Genomic DNA, 25,636 nt, shown 5'->3' with positions numbered 1-25,636 from the left:
TGAATCTTCCCTGTAGCTAAAAAAGTAAACACTGTGGGTGCTAACTGGAAGCATTTGCGAAAACTAATTAAAACTGCTGTGCTGCAATCGTGCTTCAGAAAAGGGTTTTTGTATCAAAACCTAATAAAGATTTGTCTTGTACATGCTTTGTTTAATCCCTTCAGGTAGATAAACAAAGAATGTAACATTTGTACCTTAACAAAAGAGGGAGTGGCAATTCTCTGTTAAGCAAAGGACTTTCTTTACAGTTAAATCTAAAGCCATTAATTAGTGGCCTTGGTACAAGTTATTCCCAGATACATACAATGCAAACAAAGGGATGTCAAGATCACCATTGGGAAAGCATATTCCCAGGGAAGACGATCATGCAATGCCACTTTCAGAAAGGTATCAGTGTGTGCCAGAAGCCACACAAGTAGGTTGGTTACAGTTTGGAAATGAGCTGTGGCTACAGTGTGATCAGCCACCTCAAACACAGCTGGCAGGTTCTGAAATACTCTACTGACACAAAGTGTTGCTCCTCATCTCAAAACAAAACTGGTTTGTGTATCCTTCCAATACTAACCATGCCATCACTGCTTCCATGTGACCATTCGCTAACGAACTAGCCTTCCCTGTCCTTTTGCTCATCAAGACTATCCTTCCCTAATGATGGGAAACAGACCTGTTATTTGATATATACTAGCGCTCACAAATGCCCCCGAAATTAGCTAGCATCAAATGAATGTAAAATTTATGAGAAGTTGGATGAACTATGTCTCTTGTTTCCTCTTGTCTGTATCCACACATAACATCTTAATTGTCAAACTGTCTTCTACCCTTCGGCTACTTTGGTGTTGGAACTCATTGTTCCCTTTGATTTACATGGTACTGAACAAAATCAGCAGCAGCACGAGGGCATACCTCTTAAAGGTTCTTCACTGTTCTCTTCACTGAAATCCAGTCATTTCTTTCTCTTCATAAACACTCTGTATTTCACTACTGCATGACAAATGACCATTAAAACCTCTGTGTTTGAAAGCCTAAAATATCCACTAGCACAGTATAATCAAGTATACGTGACCAGATTTACCACTCAGCAAGTGAAGACGCGGTGGCTATAAGGACAGGGCACCACGGCATCCAAGGACACAGCTACACTGTGCAGCTCGTGCAGCTCACAGCACGTGCAGCCACCTGAGCTAGCACTAATGAATTGCTACGCCTGCACATGGAGCGCTGTGCAGATGTACTGCCTCCAGGTCCAGGAGCAGCCTGACTGATTTACTTGCAAGACTGAGCCTACAGTACAGGATTGGGAAGAGAGTCTGTAGATGTTTAATGTTTAAGGTGGCAATGACAAAGAAACGGTCTTCCCAGTATAAGAGAACATTTGTAATAGCAGTAGTTCACAAAGGAATCCACCCTATAGGTTCTGACTGTGTTTCCCTTGGAAGATTGTACTCCAGCCAGACATGTGTTAGAGCTCTGGCACAAAGCTCTGTCATGCCAGAGGATAGGACCTGTCAGCTATGGTCTTCCACCTGGAATGCCAGACAAATAATTATCCTGGACCCAGGCCATGCAGCACACCTTGGAGAGAGGCTGAGACCTTAGATCCACTTCAAATTGTTAAAAGAAGCTCATGCAGAGCACATGGGACAAGCTGCTACATACAGCTGCTACATAACACAGCTCTGTGGCTGAAGAAACGTTCGGCAGTGCTCTGAATCAGTGGCAGCTCCCTCAGATGTGGCCCCTGCCTATCTCAGTACAGCTGTCCAGCCAAGGAGTGATGGAAAGCTCCTACCTGTGGCCGGGCACACCCTTCACGCTGACTTTACTTACCCAGACCCCGAGGCATGGTATAAAACCACCCGAGTTGGTTCATGCACAGCTATCTCAGGCCCATGTCCTTGACAAGTGCAGTATCATTTTAATTTTTCATGCCAATACGCCATTCTTAAAATACTATTAACCATTCTCTTCAAATCTGTATTTTTACTAACTATTTTAGTCATATGAGACGTAGCTGTGAAGCTCTGTCCTTTTAACTGGTGAAGAGAAGGCACTTACACAACTCCTTAGCATCTAGCCATCAGAAATACTTCTGTGAATTAAGATGACAAGAGCAGCTTTGGTGAGAACTATTCGGTGTCTGAATTAAGCAAATATAGCCAGTGGGGCTCAGCTGGCTCATAGATCAAAAGAGGCTATGTCCACATGCAAAATGCAGTCAATTTTTTTTTATGTTTTAACTTCATATTTCTGGCTTAAATTTCCAGTCATTGTAAAACTTTTTTGCTAGTATTACAAAGATATTAGTGATGTTGGAGATTTTGAAAACCTAACTGGACATGGTCTTGGCAACTTGCTCTAGCTGACCCAGCTCTGAGCAGAGGGGTGGGACTAGATGATCATTAGAGGTCATTCCCTATCCCAGTCATCCCGTGATTCTGTGATGGAGTTCACATCTGCCTTGGAAAGAATGCATTCATTTCTTTTGATGCACACCTATCTTCTGATAAAACAAACAAGCAGTCATAGAACAAATGACAACACAGAACAGATGGTCTGAGAGCAATACAGGAATCGGGATGCATATGATTTAGCCCTTGAACAGTTCTATGGGTTTGCAACATCCACTCATAATGTCACCAAACCTGATTTTAATAACAACAATAATCATCTTTTTCGATTTCTTAGAAAAAGTAAAACCTTGCCAAGAAACTAAATGCATGTTTCTCAAACTGTAGAGTCCAGGTTTTAGTAATAGTTATCTGAAGCTTGACTCTAAGCCCAAGTTTAGGTGATTGAATAAAAGTGTTCTGATTCTCATAGACCTGCACAGAGGCTAAACACTACAGCGTTTAGCTGAATTCACAGGTTCACCAGTAGTGAGATAACAGGATTGAGCCTGTTTCAGGTTTATGAAACTGTGTATCAGTGACTAAGTAAAATCATAAATCCCTTCCATTTTCAAAGTGTATACAACAGTTAATAAATACAAATCAAACTGGAGTTGTTCTGTGTCACAAGTCTTCCAACAGCAACAGTTTGCTGAAGAATTTGAGCTATGCAATTACTTGTTTGCAGATGTTAAATGAGAAAGCATTAATACAAAGGAATATGGTGATTTCATGCTCACAAGCTGTGACCCTCTTTACGTATAATCTCCGTATACAATTAAAATGGATCACAGAGCCTGACTGATTGTTTTTCTATCACATATAGTGATCTCTGTTTACAAGAACATCTCACGAAAATTTGGTAGCCAATGTTTACTAACTACTTTGAATATTACAACATAGAAGATACTAAAGATATCTCTGGTTCCACCTATTGGCACAGGAACATTCACAGGACTGTTAGGGGCTTTCAGAGGATCTAGTTTTTCAGTTTGTCTATGCCTTGCAAAATTTTGTGGTCGAAATTATTTATAGTAGAATAAATCTGTCAAATACAGGGAAAACTTTCTACTACTGGTTGCAACTTTTCCACCTTCCCTTCAGCAGGGAGAACAGCTCCTGAGATATTGTTTATGATGATCAGCAACTGTAACAGGTTTCCTAGAATATGAAATCCCTACCCTGAAAATCCACATGCTGACTAATCACTGAGTGTCTATAAACTGCACCTTTGAGCTTTTCCATTTACAGACCAAAAACAGTTTGACAAATTAGACAATCAAAGACTGCAGCATGGAATGGACTTCAAGAGAAGCCCTTCTTGCCCCAACACACAGGGAACTATTTTTCAATTAATCCTGACAGAAGCTTGTCTCATCTCTTTTCAGGTTTACTCAGCAAATATTGTCCCATGCTCTTTATAGAAGGATGAAATGAAGCACACAGTAAAGACAAATATATTAACAGTACATGTTAGTTTGTCTGGTACAGTTAAAAATCACAATACCCCAAAACTTACAGTGATTAAATCTAGATATTTGGGTTTGAAAACATAAAAATAATTTGCTGCAGACTAACTACTTATAAGAGCCATAAAACAAAACACCTGCAGTAAAAGATCTAAAATTCTTTATGCAACTCTCCACTAACAAGAATGTTTTTTCCTCATAAATCTGAAGACCGAGAAGAACTCTTGTGTAACAAGCCCTTTTGAGCATTCATAAATATTAACATGTTACAGATGGAAAATTCCTTGTAGCAACTTTGCTTTTAGAGTTGGTATTTCACGATCACCCTTCAATGGAAGAAATGGAATGACAATTACCTCCCATCGCCAAGCTAGAAGATCTTTTTTTGAACAGAAGTTCACTGGAAAAAGCAGAATCCTCCCATGAGCAATACTGAATACTCACACCAGCAGCCAGTGAGAGGGATGATAGCTTTAACTATTTGGCAAGATGCATAGCTGGCTCTAAACACTACACAGTCATCAGTAACATTTAAAAAACAGCTTTTATACAGAACACGGAAAAACAGTCCAAAATTCCTCACTGCCAAATTACAAAGACAACCAAAAAAAGCAAAGAACTAGTTAGAGAAAAAACACTTCAAATACTAAGTGCAGGAGAAATACAGGGAAAGTGTTAAGATATAAAGCTATCAATACAAAAATTTTTTAAAAAAGGAGAAAATAAATTAATTTACGACTTAAAGGTTAAACCAGAAAAAATCAAATACATCAAATTGCACCACAGACATAAATGATTCAGGGAAAGTTATTTTACTGCTCATAAAAAAATCTACTGCTCAAAATGTACTAAAATCAGCTGATTAAGAATTAAACTGATCTACTGTCTCAGACAAGAAGTCTACAGCTGCTTTGTGACTTACATTGATTTCCCTTTCAGATAAAAAAATAATTTGGTTATTTCAATTATTCCTCATTATGTTAAAAGAAATAGGGTGACAAGAATCTGTAGCTTGTTTAATAAATATTCCAGGCAGTTGTCACAGTACTTACAGTCCCTTGGATTTTTTTTTTCCCATGTGCATACCAAATCTGTAGTAAACTTGCACTGTGTTTATGGAAGCCAAGACACTGATGCTCCTATTCAGGACTTACGGTACCATATGATGTAAATATTTTCATTGAATGCAATGGCATCACAGAGGATGGGAACCATTATGTCTGACTGTTAAAACAGCACCTTAACCAAGGAGTACCTCATTGCTGTTTCCATGTGATATCTCACAGTCACACAACTAAATCAGTCTTACTATCTATTATAAACATACATCATTGGCTATCAGGAATTAGTTAGGCTTTATGATTAGGGTGGCATAGTGTTCAGTCCTTGATGAACAAACCAGGACAGTTAAAAGGGTTAGATACTTTTCAAAAGAAGAGTAAATTTTAAGTGAGATTGTCTTGAGCAGACATTCCCATTTTTGCATCTGTGCTAGAAACAGTACAATAGCAAATGAGTTTACTGACAGAAATACCAAATAAACATGTTGAGGAGCCTGGAACCTGACTCCAGGGACAGATCTGAGCAAGCAGTATAATTCCTCAAGCCTTCTTCAGCAGAACTGTGATTTGGCACATATTGGAGAGGCATTTATTTCCTAGGGAGAAAGGAAGGAATATCCTGCACAGCCACAACAGCTACTCATCATCCCTTCTTGCCTTGGGAAGGCTCACCTACTCCAAGCAGCTTGTGCATTGCAGATCCATCCCCTAGCACTCCTGGTCCTGCATACTCCTGTGCACACACTTCACTCTCCAGGCAGTCCACCCACAGAAATAACGTGAAGTTTTGTCTCCGAGGGGAGATGAACAGCTGGAATCAGAATTGTATTAAAGTACATGCTGCAGAATATTTAGAGACATCTGACTAAATTTTGCCAAAAGAATACTAGACAGAGCATAGGTGGAGCCTCATACTACCAAAGAAACAGGACTATTAGGCAGATATGCAGGTACTCGCAGGATTAATGTACAGCACCTATAGCGGAATTTTTAGAAATGAAGTGCCAGGCCAAGAATCTGTTCAATGCTCCCTTCAAAAACTGGCTATTTATTCTATATAATTTGTGTATTTCTCAGCTGTCACTAGTCAAGCCTCTTTTGGAATGCTGCTGAGGCCTTGGGCTGAAGCTTATGTCAACAAGGGTTCTGTTGTTAATAGGCTAATGCAGACAGAGTTTACCCCTCGATTTCAGCAATATCTTCAAGCCGATTATCCAAAACTCACAAAGAATGCTCTTGCATTTCTAAAATAATCCCTTAAAAAATATAAACATACTTATTTTACATTTATTGATGTTTTTATGAGCCTTTTTTAGTCAGGAAACTACTGAACAGATGACTGATTTACACAGATAACTACGTGATACTGAAAGTGGTATCAAACTTTAAAAATATAATACAGAAGCAGAGAAAACAGTTTCCCTTATCACAGCCAGTTATATAAATCACAGGAATTTCTACTGCAATGGGCACACATGGCACAAACAGAAATGCAGTTCTCACACTGATAGGAGCCTTTAGTAACTCCCAGAATCAGAAATTCACTTAGTTCAACTGGGGATGGGTACGTAGGGGAAGTTAAGCCCGCAGAAACCTTGGCCCTGATAACCCAAGTAACCTGCTGCAATTAAAAGTTTCTGAGTGTGGACTGAAACTTATTTGAAATAAAATCCACCTCCAGCATACAGACTTGCTAACTCAGGCTGTATGTGGTATAAATCAAGTGATCGTTGCTCTGGATTAAATAAATCATCCCTATTACTGCTCTAATAAAGAAGAGGAAAGTCAGCCAGAATAGCAGTGTACCAAAGGATAGTCCATCTGGAGAGCTTTGCAGTTTTCCAGAAAATACTGTATATGAACTCTAAACCAAGGGGTGTATACAACACTGTGCAGCACCATAAAATGAATGCAATTTGTGGAGTATATTTCATCATATATCAAGGCTAAGTCTCAGGACATAAGATCCTGTGTGAGCGACATAAATCACACACTGCTGTTTCTCATGTTACGTTGATAATATTAACCAATTCCACGAAGTCAAATGAACTATTGAACATACATCTTTTTTCACAGTTCTACTAAATAACTTCTCTACTTTCTTTCTTCCTGACCTAAAGTTGATTGAGCTATTGTGCAGTAATCCACAGCTGATTAAACTCAGGCTGATATATTCCGATGCAACAGGCATATTCTTCTAGGGTACTTTACATTATAAGGAAAGCTGATTAGACCTTTTTTTCCATTTTACTGTAAGCCATCTCTCTCAGTGTTCCTAGTTTAGGGCCATAAAATGAAGGTTAGTTTAACAGACCATTTTATTAACTCGTCTCCCCTGAGGTTTTTCTTTTTAGATATTTTAAAAGACCCCTGACTTCCTAATTTTTCTACCTTATTAAAAGAGCGCTAAAAAGAACAAATATTGGACATGGCCAAGCTATGCTGAGCAGTCAGTCAGCAGTCGTGCAGTCAGAATTACATATCATTGAAAGCGACTGAGGCTTAGCTTTGCATTCATCTTCTTGGTAGTCTCTGTAGGCCATTCCCTCAGACAGGAGCTCCAAGGAGTGGAAGCTTCTGATAAGAACTGATAGGATCACAGAGGTTCCAGTTACATCCATTTGGGAATTAAATTCTTTCTTTTAGTGATGAACCATCTCTAATTTGAGTAGGTGGGCTATGTGAGCTTCTATACTGACCTAACATCACTGAAGGATTGGATTTCCTTGATTCTTTTCTAACACTCTCTGGACTAATTATATGAATTTATGGATAATATTTGTCTATGTCACAAGAAAGCACCTGTATCACACTGTAGAACTCAACCTATTAATGAAAAAGGAAGTCCTAGGAGGCAGTCAACACCTTTGAAGATCAGCTCTTAAACAAAAAACAAAACCCAAAAGCTTTAGACATTTGGTAAAGGTGTAGTGCTGACATAAGTAAACTGTAAAAAAGCTCTTCCTATAGGGAAAACAAAAACAACAACAAAAAAAGGTTAAAAAAAACCCCAACAAACTTTTAAAGTAAGGGAATACTCTCTTTTTGCCCCTTTCATTTTTAAGGATAATTTTCAACTGGGAACTTTCATGTATCTAATCTTGTTCTTTAGATTTGATATCATGCCTAGTTTAAACTCAGCATCATTTCGACAACGGAAGCCCACCAGAACTTAAAAAGAGCTGTCTGTGATGAAAGCTAGAACTCTACAATTACTGTACTATTCTCACCTCAGGGACTATGAATATACATCTGCAAAACCAACAGAAAATTCAGTTCTACAGTGTGCAGTAAAATGGTAATTTTGGCTGCCTTAAACCGGATTTACTGATCTGTCTTCTGCTGAAGTGCTCATGCCTGCATGACGCCTGAAGCGCTGCAGAGTATTCCAGGCAGTTGTAGGACCATCTAAGGGAGAAACCCTGAAGTACTTCATATGCTCAATGTATTTTCAAGGATATGAACTACCAATATTTCCTGTCACCAAACTCTTTCCGGAGCTGCTACTGGGGCATACAATAACAGAGCCACTTATTCAGATTTCATATGTGAAGTCAAGAGAAGAGTGGATCAGTGAAAGACTAGTCAGTGTCATAAAATGCTGCTCTGACTCAGGGTCAACCCAATACCAGGCAACCTGTAAAGTACTGCTGTATCACTGTATAACAACTGATCTTCTCAGGCTTGTAGGATAAAACTAAAGTACAAATTCTCTTATTTCATTTAACACAACTCTCTTCCTATGACCTATGTGATCATTCTCCTGGAATGCCATCTATGTCCACATGTGATGATGCTCTTGTTACCAAGCCATCTGAGGTTTCCTGTAACTTCATTATTTTCTGTTGTTCTTCTCTTCTGGAAGACACAATTGCTGAAGCAGACAGACTAGATGAAAATTTCAGAAATTAGACCCTGCTTACTTCAGATAGCTCTAGCAATGTGCAGATCTAGACACAAAAAAAAAAAAAAAAAAGAAAAGGCTAAATAACCCTCACTGTGGTTTTCTTGCCCTTATAGTCTTTGGGGTCCCCCAGAGAATGGAATTCTGGACACGGCTTTGTTTCTAAGTCATAAACTCTTCCTTTCTTTTACACAGCCTACCTTTTTTCTTGCCTATGCTATAGCTAAATCATTCACCTCTGATATGAAAGCATGCTGCATTGCTTTGCCTACTGCCTTCTTGTCCATTTCAATCTCTTCAGTTTGTTAGAGGAGCTGGTAAACAAGAATTATGAATTCCTAACCCCTCTGCTCAATTTCTGGTGAAAAAGCTTTCCTCAAATCCCTTTTCTAACATCGGACTAATGCTCTAAGTTGAGCTGCGATAAGATTTATTCCTAGCTGAATGGGAACCTTCAACGTCTAGCAGTTCTCCAGCTTCCCACATCTTGGAGACAGTGTTCCCAGAGATGACAATTTGGTGGTGTCAGCAAGAATCTGTTTTGGACACAAGGCATTCCAGAGGTTCTTATGGCACATCCACGTTCAGTTCTTGCCCTTCTATATAAAACTGCGTAGCACAAATAACTTTAATAAAAATTAATGCTATTCGTGGAATATATTTTGTCTTACATCAGGCCTAATCTCAGTACATAAGATCCAGCTTGTGAGATATAAACCACACACAGACTCACACAACTTTTGCTACAGTATTCCATAAGCTTCATCTATTTGCATGTGTGGGAAATGAGTAAAAAGAAGAAACGTTCCCTTGGAAATTGAGAGAGTTTTGATGAGAGAACACAAACTCGAACCTAGTGCTACACAGTTTTGCTTGCATGTTCAAAACTGATTATCAAAAGCACAAAAAAGTTTCAAGGGCACAAGTATCACTAAAAAGTCATTCTAGACATTTCATATAAGAAGCAGGCTGCAGGGAAATGTTGTAAACTTGTTCCTCATACAGCAATAACAATACTACAAGGCAGGGAGAACATAGTCACTTGTTTGACATGGGGATGCAAGTACATTTTTTAGGTACTGACACTGCACTTGTTCATGGTAATGAAAATGAGAAATCATTGTTTATTTCCTGGCAAATGAGTTCTCAACTTGTTTTCCATTTTAGAAGACCTTGTTGTTCTCTTTCCACTTCGTGCACATGAGCAAGGATTGAGTTTAGGAGCAACAGGTAAGGAGGAATAATCATTCCATTGCATGTATTACTGGTAGATCATGTATTTAGCCAAAGAAATATCTTTAAGCTTTCTAAAACTTTACCGTAATTCAATTAGGTATATGATATATTTTCCAGCTTCATAAAACATTAATGCTGTTTGCATCTCATTTTCTTGGGGTTTTAGTTGTTTTTGTTTTTGTTGGTTGGTTAGGGTTTTTTTACTTCATTTTTCCAATTATTTCTACTGCATGCAAAATCTGCTGGTATTTTTACTCCTTGAAAAGATTGCCTCAGATAGGAGATGGCAGCTTTTGAAACCTTAAACAATGATTAGAGAGGCATTGGGCCAAAGGAGCGTGTCAGTTGGGAGCAAAGGAACAATACAGCAGCTGACAGTAAGCTATCTTGAGAGAACCGAGAGCACTCAGCAATTCCATCAAGATTTTCTCTTCTGCCAAATGAAAACAACAGTGATTTATGCTGCCATATTATTAAGCATTCACCATGATTCTAAATCATTTATTGGAGAGTTTACACTGCAGTGCAGAAAAACCTTGTTAAATTTAATGAAAGGCAAATTGTTCCTTGAGTTGGCATCAAAAACATCTGTGAGAAAGCTTTGGAGCATCTACCAGTCCTCTCAGATTACACCTGAAGGGGAACTAATATTACAAAAAAAAAAAAATCATCAGTTTCTTCACAAATTCCATTGCAAAATGCCACAGAGATGTGGCAGGAGGCTAGTGGGGAATACAGCTCCATGCAGGCCCCTCGGTCAGAAGTCTTCGCTTAACAGATTGCCAGGAGAGCAAGATATGCCCTGTCCTGTAGGAAGGCAGTTGCAGAACTTGAACTCAAAGAACAGACAGACTTCTAGACATTTGTGAAGATCATAAAGAACACAAAGGATGAATTTTTCATATATAACCTGTATCTCCTTCCATAGGGGCTCACCTCTATATTTCTCTCTACCCAGACTCTCAAAACAGACTTCCAGTAAGTAGTGTTAACAAGGACTTTGATTACAGAGGCCCAAGAAAAACAAAACATCTTTTCCAAATAAACTGGGTGAGGAAAAACAGACAAGAGATTTTAACTCTCTCATGGCCTAACTTCTAAGTCTTAATTTTTCCCATGTTAATTCCTTCACTATAAATGGAAATTTTAGCTTTTACACCTAGTTTCATCACAGTTTCCATAAAGTTTTAAATAGAGCTTCCCAGGTTGCTACTTGAACCATACTGCTTAAAGTGTTACTTTTCCAGTGCAAAAGGAAAGCACACCACTTGAGCAATGGCCCCATAAATACCTAAAAGTAAACGAGTAAAGTAATTTAAATTTGGTCATCCAATATACTTGGAGAACACTTTCAAAAATTATATACCAAGCATATCTACAGAAAAAGTATACCAAAAGAAAAGTCAACATGAACTGATTTTTTTATTCACAAGAATTGAAATATCCTGTTAAAGGTTCTGTACTTGAACTTCAGACTTGCAGTAGGTTTCACAATGTCTTTAGAGTGTCTAGCAATGCCCATACATGTGCCTTTGTCTGTATGTCTACTGGGTCAACACAAGAGTAGTCTGTAATCATTCATACATTCTTGCTAACTGAATTTTATAATTTGGTGATATACTCAATCACCCTTGAATACTTCCTCAGGCAAATATCTCATCATGCCTTGGACCCTTCAGCATATTAAGCATTTTCAGGTTCTATCACAAACACATTGAAGTTTTTAAAATTATTAGCTCTGGTGGCAGAAAGTTTTACCACCAGTTTAAGCAATCAGCATTAATTTTATGAAAAGATTTTTTAATAATTTTTCTTTTTAAGAAAAGTGTTCTTGGGTTAGGAAGAAAAGGTAAATTTTGATAATGTTAATTTGAAAAGCAATTAGTTTTTCTTACTTTATATAGGATATGATCTTTCAACTCCTCTGCCTAACACTACAGAGTATTTTCCGACCCCCTGTCAAGCCCTTCCAACGCTACCATTCTCTTGATAAGGAAAGAGGAAGAAAACCTTTTCTAGTCATTCAGGCTCTTACCTGCTTAAATTACCAGAGTATCTCAAATACAAGTTCTACCGGATTCAAAGAGATTCTCTGGTTACTTTATGGGAAAAGATGTCAAAAGGAAATAATCTGATCAAAGCAGAGTTACCTTACCGACAACAGATACCAGCACTTCCCTCGGGTTGTATATACTACATCTATACATATGTCTTATTTTTATAGACATAATATTTGTATATTTTATAATATACATATATATATTATTTTATATCCATAATATAAATATTAAATTTAACGAGGTACATTTGAGAACATTATCAATGGAAACTGTTCAAGCATTCCTGAAGGCAAAAAAATCCCACAAACGGGGGGCGGGGGGGGGGGGGGGAAGGGCAGGGGGTTCAATCAAGCAATTTCTCACAGATCTCTAGTAATTACTTTTAAGACTAAAATCACAGTGACAGTACTGGGAAGTGGACCAAGGCAGCATTTATCCACTGGCATTCTCAGTCAGGATGTCACCAGCCCATAGCACTTCCAATGCACATGGGGCAAGTTCCTCATTGCTACCAGAAGAGCTTCAAATTAGCCTGCTTTTACTGTATTTGACTGCGGTCTTAAACACTGTGGGCTACATAAAGTTTCTGAATCACACCTGACACAGGTGATGCAATTTTCTGAAATCATTCTTCCAAAAGATTCCAAAGTGCCAATGTGCAGCTATTTATCATCGCCTAGAAACTTCAGCTGTATTGTCTGTGGTATGATGAGTAACCTGAGAGCACATATGACTGTGCTCACACTACGGGTTATGTCATTAGAGAACAGCAGAACACATGCAGGGATGAAGAACAAGAAAATACCCACTGTGCATTGTGCTACTTGACATATACAGGGTACAGAGCATATATGAAACAGATACACAGTTTTAATTGGTATACCAGGATTCGAGCTAAAACAAAACGACTATGAAAAAAATTTCAGTCCTCTTGGATATGCTGTGATGATTCTGACATAGGGAAAGGTATGTATTAGACTGCAACACTGCAGCATATTAGGACTGAATGAGTTAAATTACCTCGTAGACAGAAAAAAAGATGACCATATATTAACTTTTAACAACTGCTGGCTAGGGAAGATTCAGTTCACAGTATTATATGAACATTTGAATCAAAACCTCTGATGTCAGAAGACTGCAATAAAAGCTCTGCTGCCCACTGCTGACCCCTAATGAGGACAGAGGTTATGCTATCCGCTTGCACACACATTGAAATTTTGCTTTTCCAACCATTCAAAAGGACTGAACTATACTATATTGCAGATGATTAAAACAACTGTTCTTTTGAAAGGCTACTTTGTCACTGCAAACACTTGCTGAACACACACTTCCACGGAGACAAATGGCCCAAGAGATGTGAGAGCTCTCTGGGATGCACCAGAAGAGCCACACTAAGCTGCAGTGGTCCTTCAGCCCCACCTCACTCTCTCAGCGCTGGAACTTTCCTATCCTTCCAGAAAATGAAGGTTAAGGACCTTCCACATAAGTTATAAAGAATGGAGAATGTGACAATTCCCATAATAAAGCAAAGCACACAGCATACTGGTTATCAAACAGCTTTCATATCACTGTAACTACAATGCTACAAAAATCAGTCTTGCCTCCAGCAAGGGATGCTATCCCTGCCCCCATCTGTGACTGAATGCAAGGCAACATTCGAGTCTGACGCAGTAAAAGAATATTACATAATTATTTTTAAATGAAAGAAAAAATATGCCACAAATCAAGGAGCATAATACTGCTGAGTGGGGGAGGAAGGGAGGGAGGGATCAGTCACGCAGGACAGATACAAGATGAGAAGAGGCCTGCGTACACTGGAATTTGAGAACATGAGAAATGGAGACCCCAGCTGAAGGAACCAAACTCATATAAAGAAGGACAAGGTATACGGAATGGATGTGAGGAAGTGAACGCCCAAAAAGAGCAGACTACCAGGGTGGAATGAGGACAAGGAAAGTGGAATGAGGGAATAAAGACCATGGATATAGACCACCCCTGGATGAAAAAAGAAGGAATGAACACAGGAGGAGAAGAAAAAGGTGTGAAGAGCGATAAATCAAAGGGAGTGGAACGAATAGTTGGGACAGACGGCCTTCATCAGCAGTGTCCGTCTTCTGCTCTGTTGCTCACTTCCTTTTGATATCCTGCTCCACCATCTCCTCCCTTTACAGCAGGAATCAAATACAATGTCACAAGGACTGACAAGTAAGAAGAGAGAACAGTCTGCAGCCACTGTAGGGCATCATTCCTCACAGTCCTATTTACATTAGTGTTTCTCTTTTTTCCCACAAGAGTTTTGAGCTGCATGACCAGGTATCGCTGGGGCATGAACCAAAGTGTTCATATACTCCACTCTCTCAGAATAACACACCTCAGAATAACAACATTCCTCATTCTGCTAACTTCTGCTGACTGCTGAAACAGATGGCCAGTGGACTATGGTTTGTTTCTGGTTATTTTCTTCTTACATATTTTCAGATGCATTCACTGGCACACAAACCACAACACACCTCATTGCAGTCCTAGCATCAGCACAGAACATGTAACAGTAAACATATGCTCGAAGAATTGTCTTTATTTATTCAAGTTCCAGTGCCAAATGTTACTATTCAAGTAAAATGCATGGTTTGTAACAACAGGTAGCATTTTTTTCAAATCTAAAACAGAGAAATATTTCCTGGTCTATAGTTATGCTTTTTAGCATCTGATTCCTAACTAGCATTACACAGTCCTCTTCCATGTCAATCCCTGACAACACTCCTGAAAGCTTGTTTGTGTAAAGGCTGCAATAAGGACTTCAGCATCAAGAATTTTAACTAATGGAGAGAATGAATCTAGGCAGGTATAGCAAAGCCTTTACAATGAATAAGCCATGGCCCAAAAGTGAATGCAGGTTTGAATAAAGTCTGGCTCTTTCCTTAGTTTTAAATGTTTTTGTTTGTCTGAATTTTGCTGGCATTCAGGTAAGAAAAGAACAAGCAGCCAAACAGAAGGACAGCAAGTCCTAAAGTCTTCCCTAGCATACTGTTATTAACAGGCTTTTAAAGTCAACATTCATAGCTGTCTGGTGTACAAGTAAGCAATCTTCAAATCATGCTGTAATATGAAATCTAGCATGCATTTGAACAGTACTTCTGAGGTTTATTCATCACTGCTTTTGTAAGAAAAAAAATAAATCAGACAATCTTCTATTCCCAAGTATGTCTTAAAAAGTAACCCAAGAAGAAATACACCTTTCTAATGAAAAGCTGTGGATGCTTTTTGAAAAGTTTCTTTTTATTCAGTGCTTTGAGGACAATGTTGCAAATCTCTCATGGGTGATACAGTTGCATCTGACCCACTTTCTACCACTCTGAGGTAGTCTCTTCAACATTACAAGTCATAAAATTATGTATCTGGCATTATTACTGCAATTCCATAGCTGTATTCATAGAAATCTCAGGACAAAATGAGAATTGTTAAACTGAACGTGTTAGAATATTTCATTCATAAGTAATGATTCAAAGAAAAAGGAAGACATTATGATTTTTTTTTATGAAAAAGAAGATTATGAAATCTGAGCCTCTATTGCAACATTTATTAACTGTAATATGAAAAAATGACATAGAGGATGATAATTATTGCTATAATATAAAATGTTGTAAGGCATACTCTGGACACATTAATGCATACTGCCTCCCCATGAAACTTAACACATCATGGCTCACAATGAGCTTTTTTAGAGAGATGTCATATCATCCTAAAATACCTTCAAAACGTGCTTCATTATGTAGCAGGACTCAATGCCAGCAAAAAGACTCAAAAGCCAAGGCAGAACTCCAATGGCACAGCAGGTCACCACCCTGTCCCCAGAGGGCAGGATACAAGCAGCCACTGTGTGACTAGAACACTACTCTGGTAGTCTCCAGCTCGGGTAATGTTTTTTCTAAACACATTTCTGATGTCTGGTTAACTACCAGCAGTCATGGGCACGGTCACTTAAAAGTTTTTTTAAAGCCTCTTCTCCACAAGTCACACATTGAGTCAGCTGGAAAACTCTTGCTACCTCTGAAGGCAAAAATGAATAAATTATTTTATTGCCAAGTTATAAACTAATGAGCACATTATCTCCAAAAAGCAAACAGCGCTCCTGAGGAGAATGAGAGGATTCTGGTCTGACAGACAGCACTTAAAACTACAGTAAAACAGCTGAAATCTGCACAGTTGCTCTATTTCACACCAATGTGACAGAGACCTGAATGAGATCCAAATGAACAACACTGATACTTGGTTTGCTTTTTTAACAAAAATCTTTTCTTCTCATTATACCAGTACACAGACAGTCACTGAAATGCACTCTTTTTTAACCTTCAATTAAATTAAATTGTAATACTAATGTACCTAACAGCATATATGAAACATTTCAGTGTTATGCTTGTCAAAATTCCATCAGAAAAGAAGGTATGGTGAAATACATAAATTAAGCCATGCAAACAGCTTTATTAAAATAAAGGCTCAAAATGTTGGGACCTATTAAATATATTTTCTGCTTTTAAATGGCACACACTGGCATTTTCAGTTTCCTAACTTGAAACATTTATGTTAAAAAAGGGAAGCTTCAGATAGAGATTAATTGAGGTCTCCTGAAACATAATTGGGAACTTGAAAAACTGCACTGAGGTTTAGACAAAGTCATAGATACTTTGCTTGACATACCCTGAAGTGCATGAAATAAAATACTATAGCTTATGTTGTTCAAGACAAATGTACAGACTTTGGCCGTACACTTGAACTGTTTCTGAAATCAGCCTTCTGGAATTTTAAAAAGCAACTACCTCTTCCATTGCTCTTTTCAGGCATTCATTAATGGATTCAGAATTTGGCCCATGATAAGAATTTATAACAGTTTTCCAGTATAACACTTCCCCTCAGAAGCCGGAAATTCTGGTGCCTTCCTCCAGGGCCAATCATCCTATCTGCTTTTATTTTAAACCATTATGCTATGTGAATCCAAACAAATAATGCAAGTGACTCAAAATAAAATATGTGTTCATTTGCACTCTGCCTGATCTCTGTCCTCACTTTTTCTTTCTAGTCACTTCCCACAGTGCAACATTTATTGCCTGTGAAATCCATGACTGTGGCATCCCGGAAAAAAAAATATCTTACATCTAGTTATAAAAGTTGCCATCCTCGGCGAGAGCCTGAGAGTAAACATACTGCTTTATAATTAAGATTCTGACAGGGCCCTGTGAGAAGCAGAGTCTGTAGCCAGATGCAAGCACACAACAAGCTTTTGCCCCCTCAGGTAACATTACAGGGAAACCCAGAGTAACCCACTTATCTCACAAGCAGCAACACTTGCAAGCTAAAGAGCTACTAACAAAAACATAGAATGACACTAAATATAAAGGATTCGTTTCAGCAATGCTAGGAGGGAGAAAAAAATTGAAAAATATAACACTGTAAAAGCAAAAGTAAATTGTAAAATAAATATTTCAGGATTTAAACTAATAATAGAAAAGCCCACAAATCATCTTCACAGTTGCTCCCTTTCCTGCTAAACATCCACCCTCTCCAAATGGATGCCTATTACCAGGTCTTCAGCATACATTATGGGATAAAGAGGACTGTAGGAATCTAATTTACTACCACAGGGAAGAGATGCTAGAGAAAGGGTAGCAGAAAATCCTAGAAAGAGCTGAATTTTTCTAGGAGACTACGTATCACTCTGCACAGTGTGATTTTGTATAGAACGACATGTAACACCAAGCCAAGACAGCCAAGCCAAAGGTTACCTTTCTTTCAATTTCTGTCCTCCTGTTTGGGGCCAGGAACCTAAGAATTGAAGGCAGCGAAGGGCAAAAAAGGCAAGCCCGAATAAAAGGCACAGCCAACCATAAAAATATGATACTGTACAGTGTCAGTGTTGGTACTAATAAAAAATGTGTCTGAACAGGTCTTCCTGAAAGATGAAGTGGTTCCTGTGATTTCTTATCTATTTCAGGTAAGAAATAATGAAAATGAGTAATTTTGACAAGCCCGTAGAGCACAGTGCAAAGTGTATTTATTAGTGAGCTCGTCATAGTGATGACAGGCTCTCAGGAACACTGATATTTCTGACATTGCTCTGCAATGTTCCAGCTGGAATAACTGACTGTAAATTACAAAAAAAAAAAAAAAAAAAAAAAAAAAAAAAATCAGACTCAAAACTCTAGAAACTACTATTTTTCAGCCAGATTATTTTTCTTCTTCTATGGCTGCCTTGTGGCCAGTTCCTCTGAGTCCAGAGGCCTCAGGCCCTGCAGCACCAATAGCCATTCAGATTCACTGAGCTCCTGTTTGAAGGATGCAGGAGTGAATTTCTATAAACACATTCCAGAGCCCAAGTCCGCCAGTCAAAGCTGCATTTCAATTTTTTTTTTCCTATCAAACTGCTATGTATTGCATGAAGGAGTGGTCAAAAATTAAGGCCACAAAGAGCACATCAGTAGAACAACATGTCAAATGACTGAACTGCATACTGAAGCAAATCAGAAGTCTACCTTAGCTTACAAAATGTTTCTGAATCATGTGTACGTGTGTGCACACATGTTGATTTTTTTTATTTACTTTGCTTATAGTTTACTGCTTCATATGATTTTTCACTTCATTGTATTGCTACATCATAAACTGTGCCATAAACTAAGAACAGCAACTCATAAATCTTGTATGTCAATTTACCCACATTGCTCCATGAGTGTTTCAAGAAAAGCTTGGTCAGCCTTAGGTAACTCTAAACATCATATTATTCACTGGGACTGGAATTATATTTGACATAAGCCTAGATCAAGTTGTTGGAGTTTGTGTGTACTTTAAATTTAGTCAGGATTTTACTTTTTCTTCATTGATAGTCAGCAGAAGAGGCGATGATGAAGTGCATAGCCCGGGGGTGTGAAACTTATTTACTTGTTTCCCAATAAGTTTCTTTTCTGTACAAATCTGAGATACATTTATGATCAGCAGCAAGTCACAGAATCTAGCTACAGGGATCACATAACAGATGTAATGATGGCAAGGATAAAAGAAACCCTTTGTTCAGCATTTTCCTTCAACAGGATAAATTCAGATTCTCCTTGTATTTTAGGAGTTCAGAATTAACCCCCCAGCAGAGCAAAAATTTTAAGTTCAGCATCCTGTGCTTATTAAAATTTCATCACTAAAGTTGCCAGAATATAAGACTCGTAAATGCCCAGCACAGACTCAATGACAAACACATAGGCAAGTACTGAACAATCAGATATGGGCAGTCCAGTCCTTCAGATCATGGAGAACAAAATCTGAGTATATAGAGCAGAAAAGCAGCAAGGTAAATGCTGCCAATGAGGAGAGGAGAACTGGAAATCTAAAGGTTGTGTCTAAGAAACACAAAGATTTTTTTATACAAAATATCAAGTGACTACACATGTGCAATCATACAACTGAAACGGGAAGAGCACAGAAAGCATATAACCTCAAAGGCACTCGGAAGCACTAGGAGTAAAACTTCTTAGGTCTCTAACCTATTGTTACACTCAAAATGCTGACTACCAGACACATTAAACAAACAGAAACAGCACTAACATGCCCCGCTTGTGTGTATTTGAAGGCAACACAGGAAGACTGTGGGATGAGAAGGGAGAAAATATACTGACATTTGAAATGCCAATGGGATGAGCAGGAGCCAAAACTCAAGGATTCTCATGTATGATCCAACCTCAGAGGGGTGGGGGCGATGACAATGACACACAACCAAAAAAAAACCCGAAAAAACCCAAAACAAAACAACAACAAAAAAAAGCAACAACAAACCAAAACCTCTTACCATTATTACTGTTATCATCAACTAAAATAATCTCTTTGAGCAGATGAGCAGGAGTCCGGTCAATGGCTGAATGGATGGAGCGCAGAATCACCGAGAGCGCTTCATTGACAAATATGAATACAATGCTGACCTCAGGAAGACTGTCAGGAAACGTAAGGTTTCTGCACCTGAAGAAAAAGGTTAAAAAAAAAAAAAAAAAGAAGAAGAAAAAAAATGTAAGCTTTTGGAATTCATAAAGCCAACAGAAAAAGTTTCAGAAAAATCTACCCCTGACTATAAGAATGATAAAAGAGCTTTTGTAGATATGGATCAGAAGGTGCTTATACCTGTTCAAAGCACATATATATAAGAACCAGATGGATTACAACCTGAAAAGAGGAATCCCTGAGAACAACCTCCCGAATGTGTCTGTGCAACCAAGGCCTAGAGTGAGCTCACTTTTCTACCCAACGCCCAAAACACTGTGAATCAGGTACAAAATCTTGTTTAAATGCCACTTCCAACAGCAGTTTTTCACAATGTCTTTCTGGACATGGCAGACAGGAATAAACAGAGTTAGCCCCTTACTTTGAAAAGGATCTTCTTAATAGCCGCATTAATTACTTCTGCTACAGAATCCACTACCTCAGTCAGAATCAGAGGCTTCTTTCTCAACTTAGTACATCTTTATAAAGCTAGTGCATTTCTGTTTGATGTAATTAACTGAAATTTCACCCAAGCTTTGAAAATTTGGATTCAAAAAAACCTATAAAGTAGTTAACAGGCTTAAATATACTGAAATAATTTTCAGTATTATCCTGTAAAGAACCTACAAAGCCTATTTTAGTCACTTCACTTGCAGCCAAAATGCATCGAGATATAAAATGGTCCAGCAAACAATGCTACAGCCAATCTATCTTTTAGCTGTCTAGCTTAGGCACAGTAATATTTGTAGTCCTTGCAGTATCAATGTACAAAGAAGATAAAAGTGAAACTCTAGCAAAAAGGGTAAGATATGTCACCAATCAGATAAAGAGCTACACAGTGATTTTGGAAAGTATTTTAAATGACAACAAAAACACATTGAAAATAGATTGAAAAAGTCGCTTCTCTGAAAAAACAGAAAAAAATGGGGTTTTGTCTCCTCTGCCAATTCAGCTAATGCTGAGATATATGTAAAATATACTTTTGCAAGAAATTAATGACAAACTATATTCCAAATAGTTCCAGATGACAAAACCAGCTCCCAAAATACTGCTGCCCTACCATAAATCCATGCATAAACTGAAACATCCAAACAAAATTTCTGTTTCTAACATGTCTCCCATCCATTTAAGGGAAATTATTTGCACTGGTTTTCCCACCTGCATTCATTTACATCTTTTCAAATTAGATCACACCAGACAAGATTTTCCATTGTCTGGCACCTTGCGCAGACAGGAGCAAAGCATTTAGTGCTGTCAATGTCATTTGACTCTCTTTCTGCTCCACCATAAATTAAAAGATAACTATATACAAGAAAATAGAATTAGGCTCCTGTTGTCTCTAATTTCTTTAGCCCTTTCAAATGGACTCATCTTCAATGAGGGTACATTGCTAAATTGAGTTCATGTTTTCTTTTTTCCATTCAGACTCACTTATCATCTTTACTTCGAGCTTGAATTAACTTCTTTTTCAATACGTGTAGAATTTTTCAAAATTGCATTTTCCTGCCTACATTGTTTTTCATATCAGATGATGACAATAAAAATTACCTACTTTTTTAATTTCATCAAATCAGAATTAAACCCACACACCTTGGATCACGCACAGAACAGAGAGCACTTGCGCAGTTTCACATGTCTGTCTTCTTTATATCAAGTTTTATAAGGAATAAAAATCCGTAATTTTAGGAATGAACAAGAAATAGCTACAGAAAAAGGGTACGTGTACATGTGTATAAAACAGGCCAAAGGGGGGAAGACAGGAAGAAATTGTATGGATCAAAACCTTAGATCCATTAAGCCCTAAGAATTGAAGGGTTGTGTGGCAACCAGAAACATATGAGCTTCATTGACAGCTCTGCCTCAGACTCACCCAGGGGCCTCAGAAAAGACCCCTAACCTGCCCCTCCACAAAGCGAGGCTCTTGCTAAAAAAAACAAATCCACAAAGCACAGAGCATATTTCAGTATTACGACTAAGTGATTTCTAAATATAAGTTCTAAATACTATTTAGAATTAAAATAATCAGTATCAGTCCAATGTAGCTACAAAATTACCTCTAGCAACCTACTCCGCTAAATTACATTGGGCTAATAACCCTAAAGTAACAGTTGTCATGGTTACCAGAAATTTAGAGAAACTCCTGGTTTCTATTTCAAGCACAACTCTGGTAAACAGAGGACAGCATACATTATGAATCTTCTTTCAAATATTTGTCCACCAGAAAATACTGCTCTAAAATACATGCATTGTGATAAGACAATGTAGCCAGTCACATTAAAATTAGTTTAGCGTAACTATGCAGTAAGAAAAAGAGCAAGAATGATTTCCTGTATTAATGACTTATCTCTGAGTCCTTCTACAAATATGTAAATAGATAATGAAAAATAATTATGTTCTAGAGGATTTGAGAACCTTTCACCAAGAGCTACACAGGTATTGCAGCCGACAATGGCAACAGAACACATTTTTGGTTTAAACACTAAATTCCTGTTTTTCTAAAACAGGATGCAATAAAGCACATAACTAAAACATTTGAGGTTGAAGTATTGTTTTAAGAACATACGCAGGAGGGTGTTTTAGTTTTAACAGAATAAGAATTTCTCAGAAGCACAAGCATAAACAGAATTGTACCTTTTTCAGTATCTGGTAACATTTTGTCATCAGCCAAATTGCAAATGTAAGTCCAGGATGTATGAGAGGAAAAAAAATCCCATTCTGCCGTAAGTGGAATAAATAGCACTAAAACTCTTGCAAAAGAACTGAGCCTTGTAAGAATTCCAGCTCAACTATTTACGTTTATAATTTCATTTTGTCATCAGTCTTCATTTTTCCTTTCACTATTACCAGTATTTTAAGTGTTAACTGAACTGTGCCAACAAGGCTGGCATTGAACAAAACATAAAAATGGCTTTATTCCTGATCTTTGAGGATTCAATCTATTATTACAGAACTACAGTCAGCAAGACAGCACTTCTGCTGCAAATCTAGAAATCTTTGTTTGTGGTCATCATCTGCTATTACAAGGGAGCAAAGGCAGGCATACAATCATATGATGAATTTGAATATACAGTTGGCATATATAACTATAAGCAAACGTGGCTGACTTTTTTTCTCCTGGCAACAATCCTCAAGAACAAACAACAACTTTATAATAAGGAAAGATTGGACAGCAGACAGGCAACTTGATAAATATGCAGGTAAGTTCCAAGATTGTAACACAAGACTGATTAGTTCTTGGTCTCCTAAGCATTTTACAACATAGGTTTAATTTTATCAGATTGATTCCCTACTCCTTTTAATAAAAGCTGTTAATGTCAATAAAATTATACAACAAAGGTCCATTTTTTTCTTCGTACTTAAACCCAAGATCTTTCTCTGAATAAAGCAATAAGAACAGTAAGCTGGGACTTTATGAACTTAATAAAACTCATATTTGGATGAACATGAGAAAAATTCTTCATAGCTATTTAGCCAAAAATTGTTAGCCTCTCAGTATTATGCCAGGGATTATTCTGAGTATGCCAAGTGAAAGAACGTTCATCTGTTATGACACATTAAAAAGAGACAGTTTAAGAACGAGAGAGTGTGCAGATTACTGCATCGCACCTTCCTTCAGTAAAAGGAGACGATGGGGAAGATCAAATCCAAGTGTGTATCATTAGTAACTTACGATATTATACCAGCTTGAAGACTGCAGCTGATTCAGTATCACTGCTAGTGATATTAAATAATTCTAGAGCAGCCATTTGAGAAGATACATCCAGACAGAACAAACTGAAGCACAGATCAGAATCACAGAGGGTGGCTACTCAGACAATACACACCACTGCTGTGAGTCAGTTTGAAGGCAGGCAAAAGTGAGAGAAGAAAAAGAAGAATCAAAAGGTAGAGACTAAAAGAGAGTGGGAAATATGACAGGATTAAACATTATTTTTTTAACAAGAATGCTGAATAATTTGGTGATTTTAGGACTTCTGTCCAAAACAGTAGAATAGGTGAAGTACCAGGCTTTTGTGCTCTTTTTAAAGGTGTCCTTTCAAGCATCAAATACAACATGCAATATTTATGCTCTCTTTCATGAGCAGAAACAAAAGAACAGAGTCAGAAACGAATATGGAGCCATCTTTGGCACTAACATAAGGCAAGCAAAACAGAACTGTTTCACAGACACATGTGGAGATGCAGAGCTAACATGCAATTGCCCTGCCTGAGCCTCACAACTTGAGATCTCATGTTTTTCTTCCATCAGTTTTAATAAAGGAAAACCTATAGGTTCATAGAAGTCTTGTGTCTTGCACACTACATGCAGAACTGCATATACCACCATAACACTGATGGACATTTTGGACAGATACACACACATAAACACTTTTGTCTTGAAACACATCACTCTACTCAACAAGCTAATGCTTAGTTTCCCCCCTTTGTGTAGTCATATTTGCATTCAGTGGATTTCCTGCCTGCTCTGTTTGTGCCCACTTCACCACAAAGCTCATTCTGCTGTTCTTCAAGGCTTCTGCCATCGTCCTTTGCAAATTAAGCTTCAAAGTAATACAATGTGGGACTTGTGAATTATTTGAAACAAGAAGCACTTAAAAAATGGCCATAGCTTTTCTCTGTACAGGAACCAGGACATCTCCTCTGCACTTGTCTAGACATCAAACAGCACACTGACTCAGCTAGGAAAAGGGCAAACCTAGTGCAAGCCAAACGCTATACCATACTATTTAGTGATCTCCAAAGAAGAAAACACATCTGAGCTTTAAATGTTTCTTCTACCCCTTCCACGCTTGCTGACTTTGCTTCTTCATACAATTAGTGTTTTTACCAATGCAAAAGAATTTTGGCTGACTGCAGTTATACTGACTGAAAAAGTTGATCTACACCTACTGGTCAGCTTCTTTGTATCATACGGGCAATGCAGGAGCAAAACTGCAAAATAGTTCCTCTGCGGGGCTCCTGCTGCACACCTCTTTTTCCACTACCCCTCACTCTCTCATCACATAAGCAAAGAATGTTATCTCTCCTTCTCACATGTGCTTCAGCACACTGGATTAGGCAACAAAAATTTACAAGCCAACAAAATAGAATCCTAAGTGCATCCACTTGAAAGGAAATTTGGTATACACCTTTAGGATTCCCAAACAACCTACCTTTTAATAATGTATTTATGTGTAAGCTTGTTCAATATTTCACTCACAAGAAGCTTTGTGGGTACTGCCTACTGTACTTCAAATAATGAGCACAATGGAATTATATCTAACACAGAAGTATTATCCTGTTCCTGCATGCATTAAGGGCAACATTGCCTCCCTCAGTGCTTCCAAGCTCATTAGAGCCAGTAGTTATTTGTTAGTCTGTGATGTAGATAAGTTTACGGGCTAACAGATGCACATAAGGGTGGTAAACAGCAGAGCACCCAATTTCAGCAGCAGAAAATAAATGAAGGCCTTGGGAGAGAAAGTATAAGCAATACTCCACAACACTGCTTATACTGTCTACTAAGTACTGC

The 25,636-nt window shown here is 38.0% G+C and overlaps 1 protein-coding gene across 7 annotated transcripts in view; it reads right to left on the bottom strand.

Annotated features, from left to right (window-relative positions):
- Nucleotides 1-25,636, bottom strand: part of GALNT18 (polypeptide N-acetylgalactosaminyltransferase 18) — a 328,676-nt gene that overhangs the window by 90,144 nt on the left and 212,896 nt on the right. For all 7 annotated transcript variants that reach the window (XM_055723132.1, XM_055723134.1, XM_055723131.1 and 4 more), the window contains one exon: nucleotides 19,940-20,106. In XM_055723132.1, coding sequence (XP_055579107.1) covers nucleotides 19,940-20,106 — 167 coding nt within the window. The remainder of the gene's footprint in view (nucleotides 1-19,939; nucleotides 20,107-25,636) is intronic.

The sequence above is a fragment of the Falco cherrug genome, chromosome 10 (assembly GCF_023634085.1).
Source record: "Falco cherrug isolate bFalChe1 chromosome 10, bFalChe1.pri, whole genome shotgun sequence".
Taxonomy (NCBI): Eukaryota; Metazoa; Chordata; class Aves; order Falconiformes; family Falconidae; genus Falco; species Falco cherrug.
Note: the sequence above shows the minus strand (reverse complement) of the source record. Positions and strands in the feature narration are given on the sequence as shown.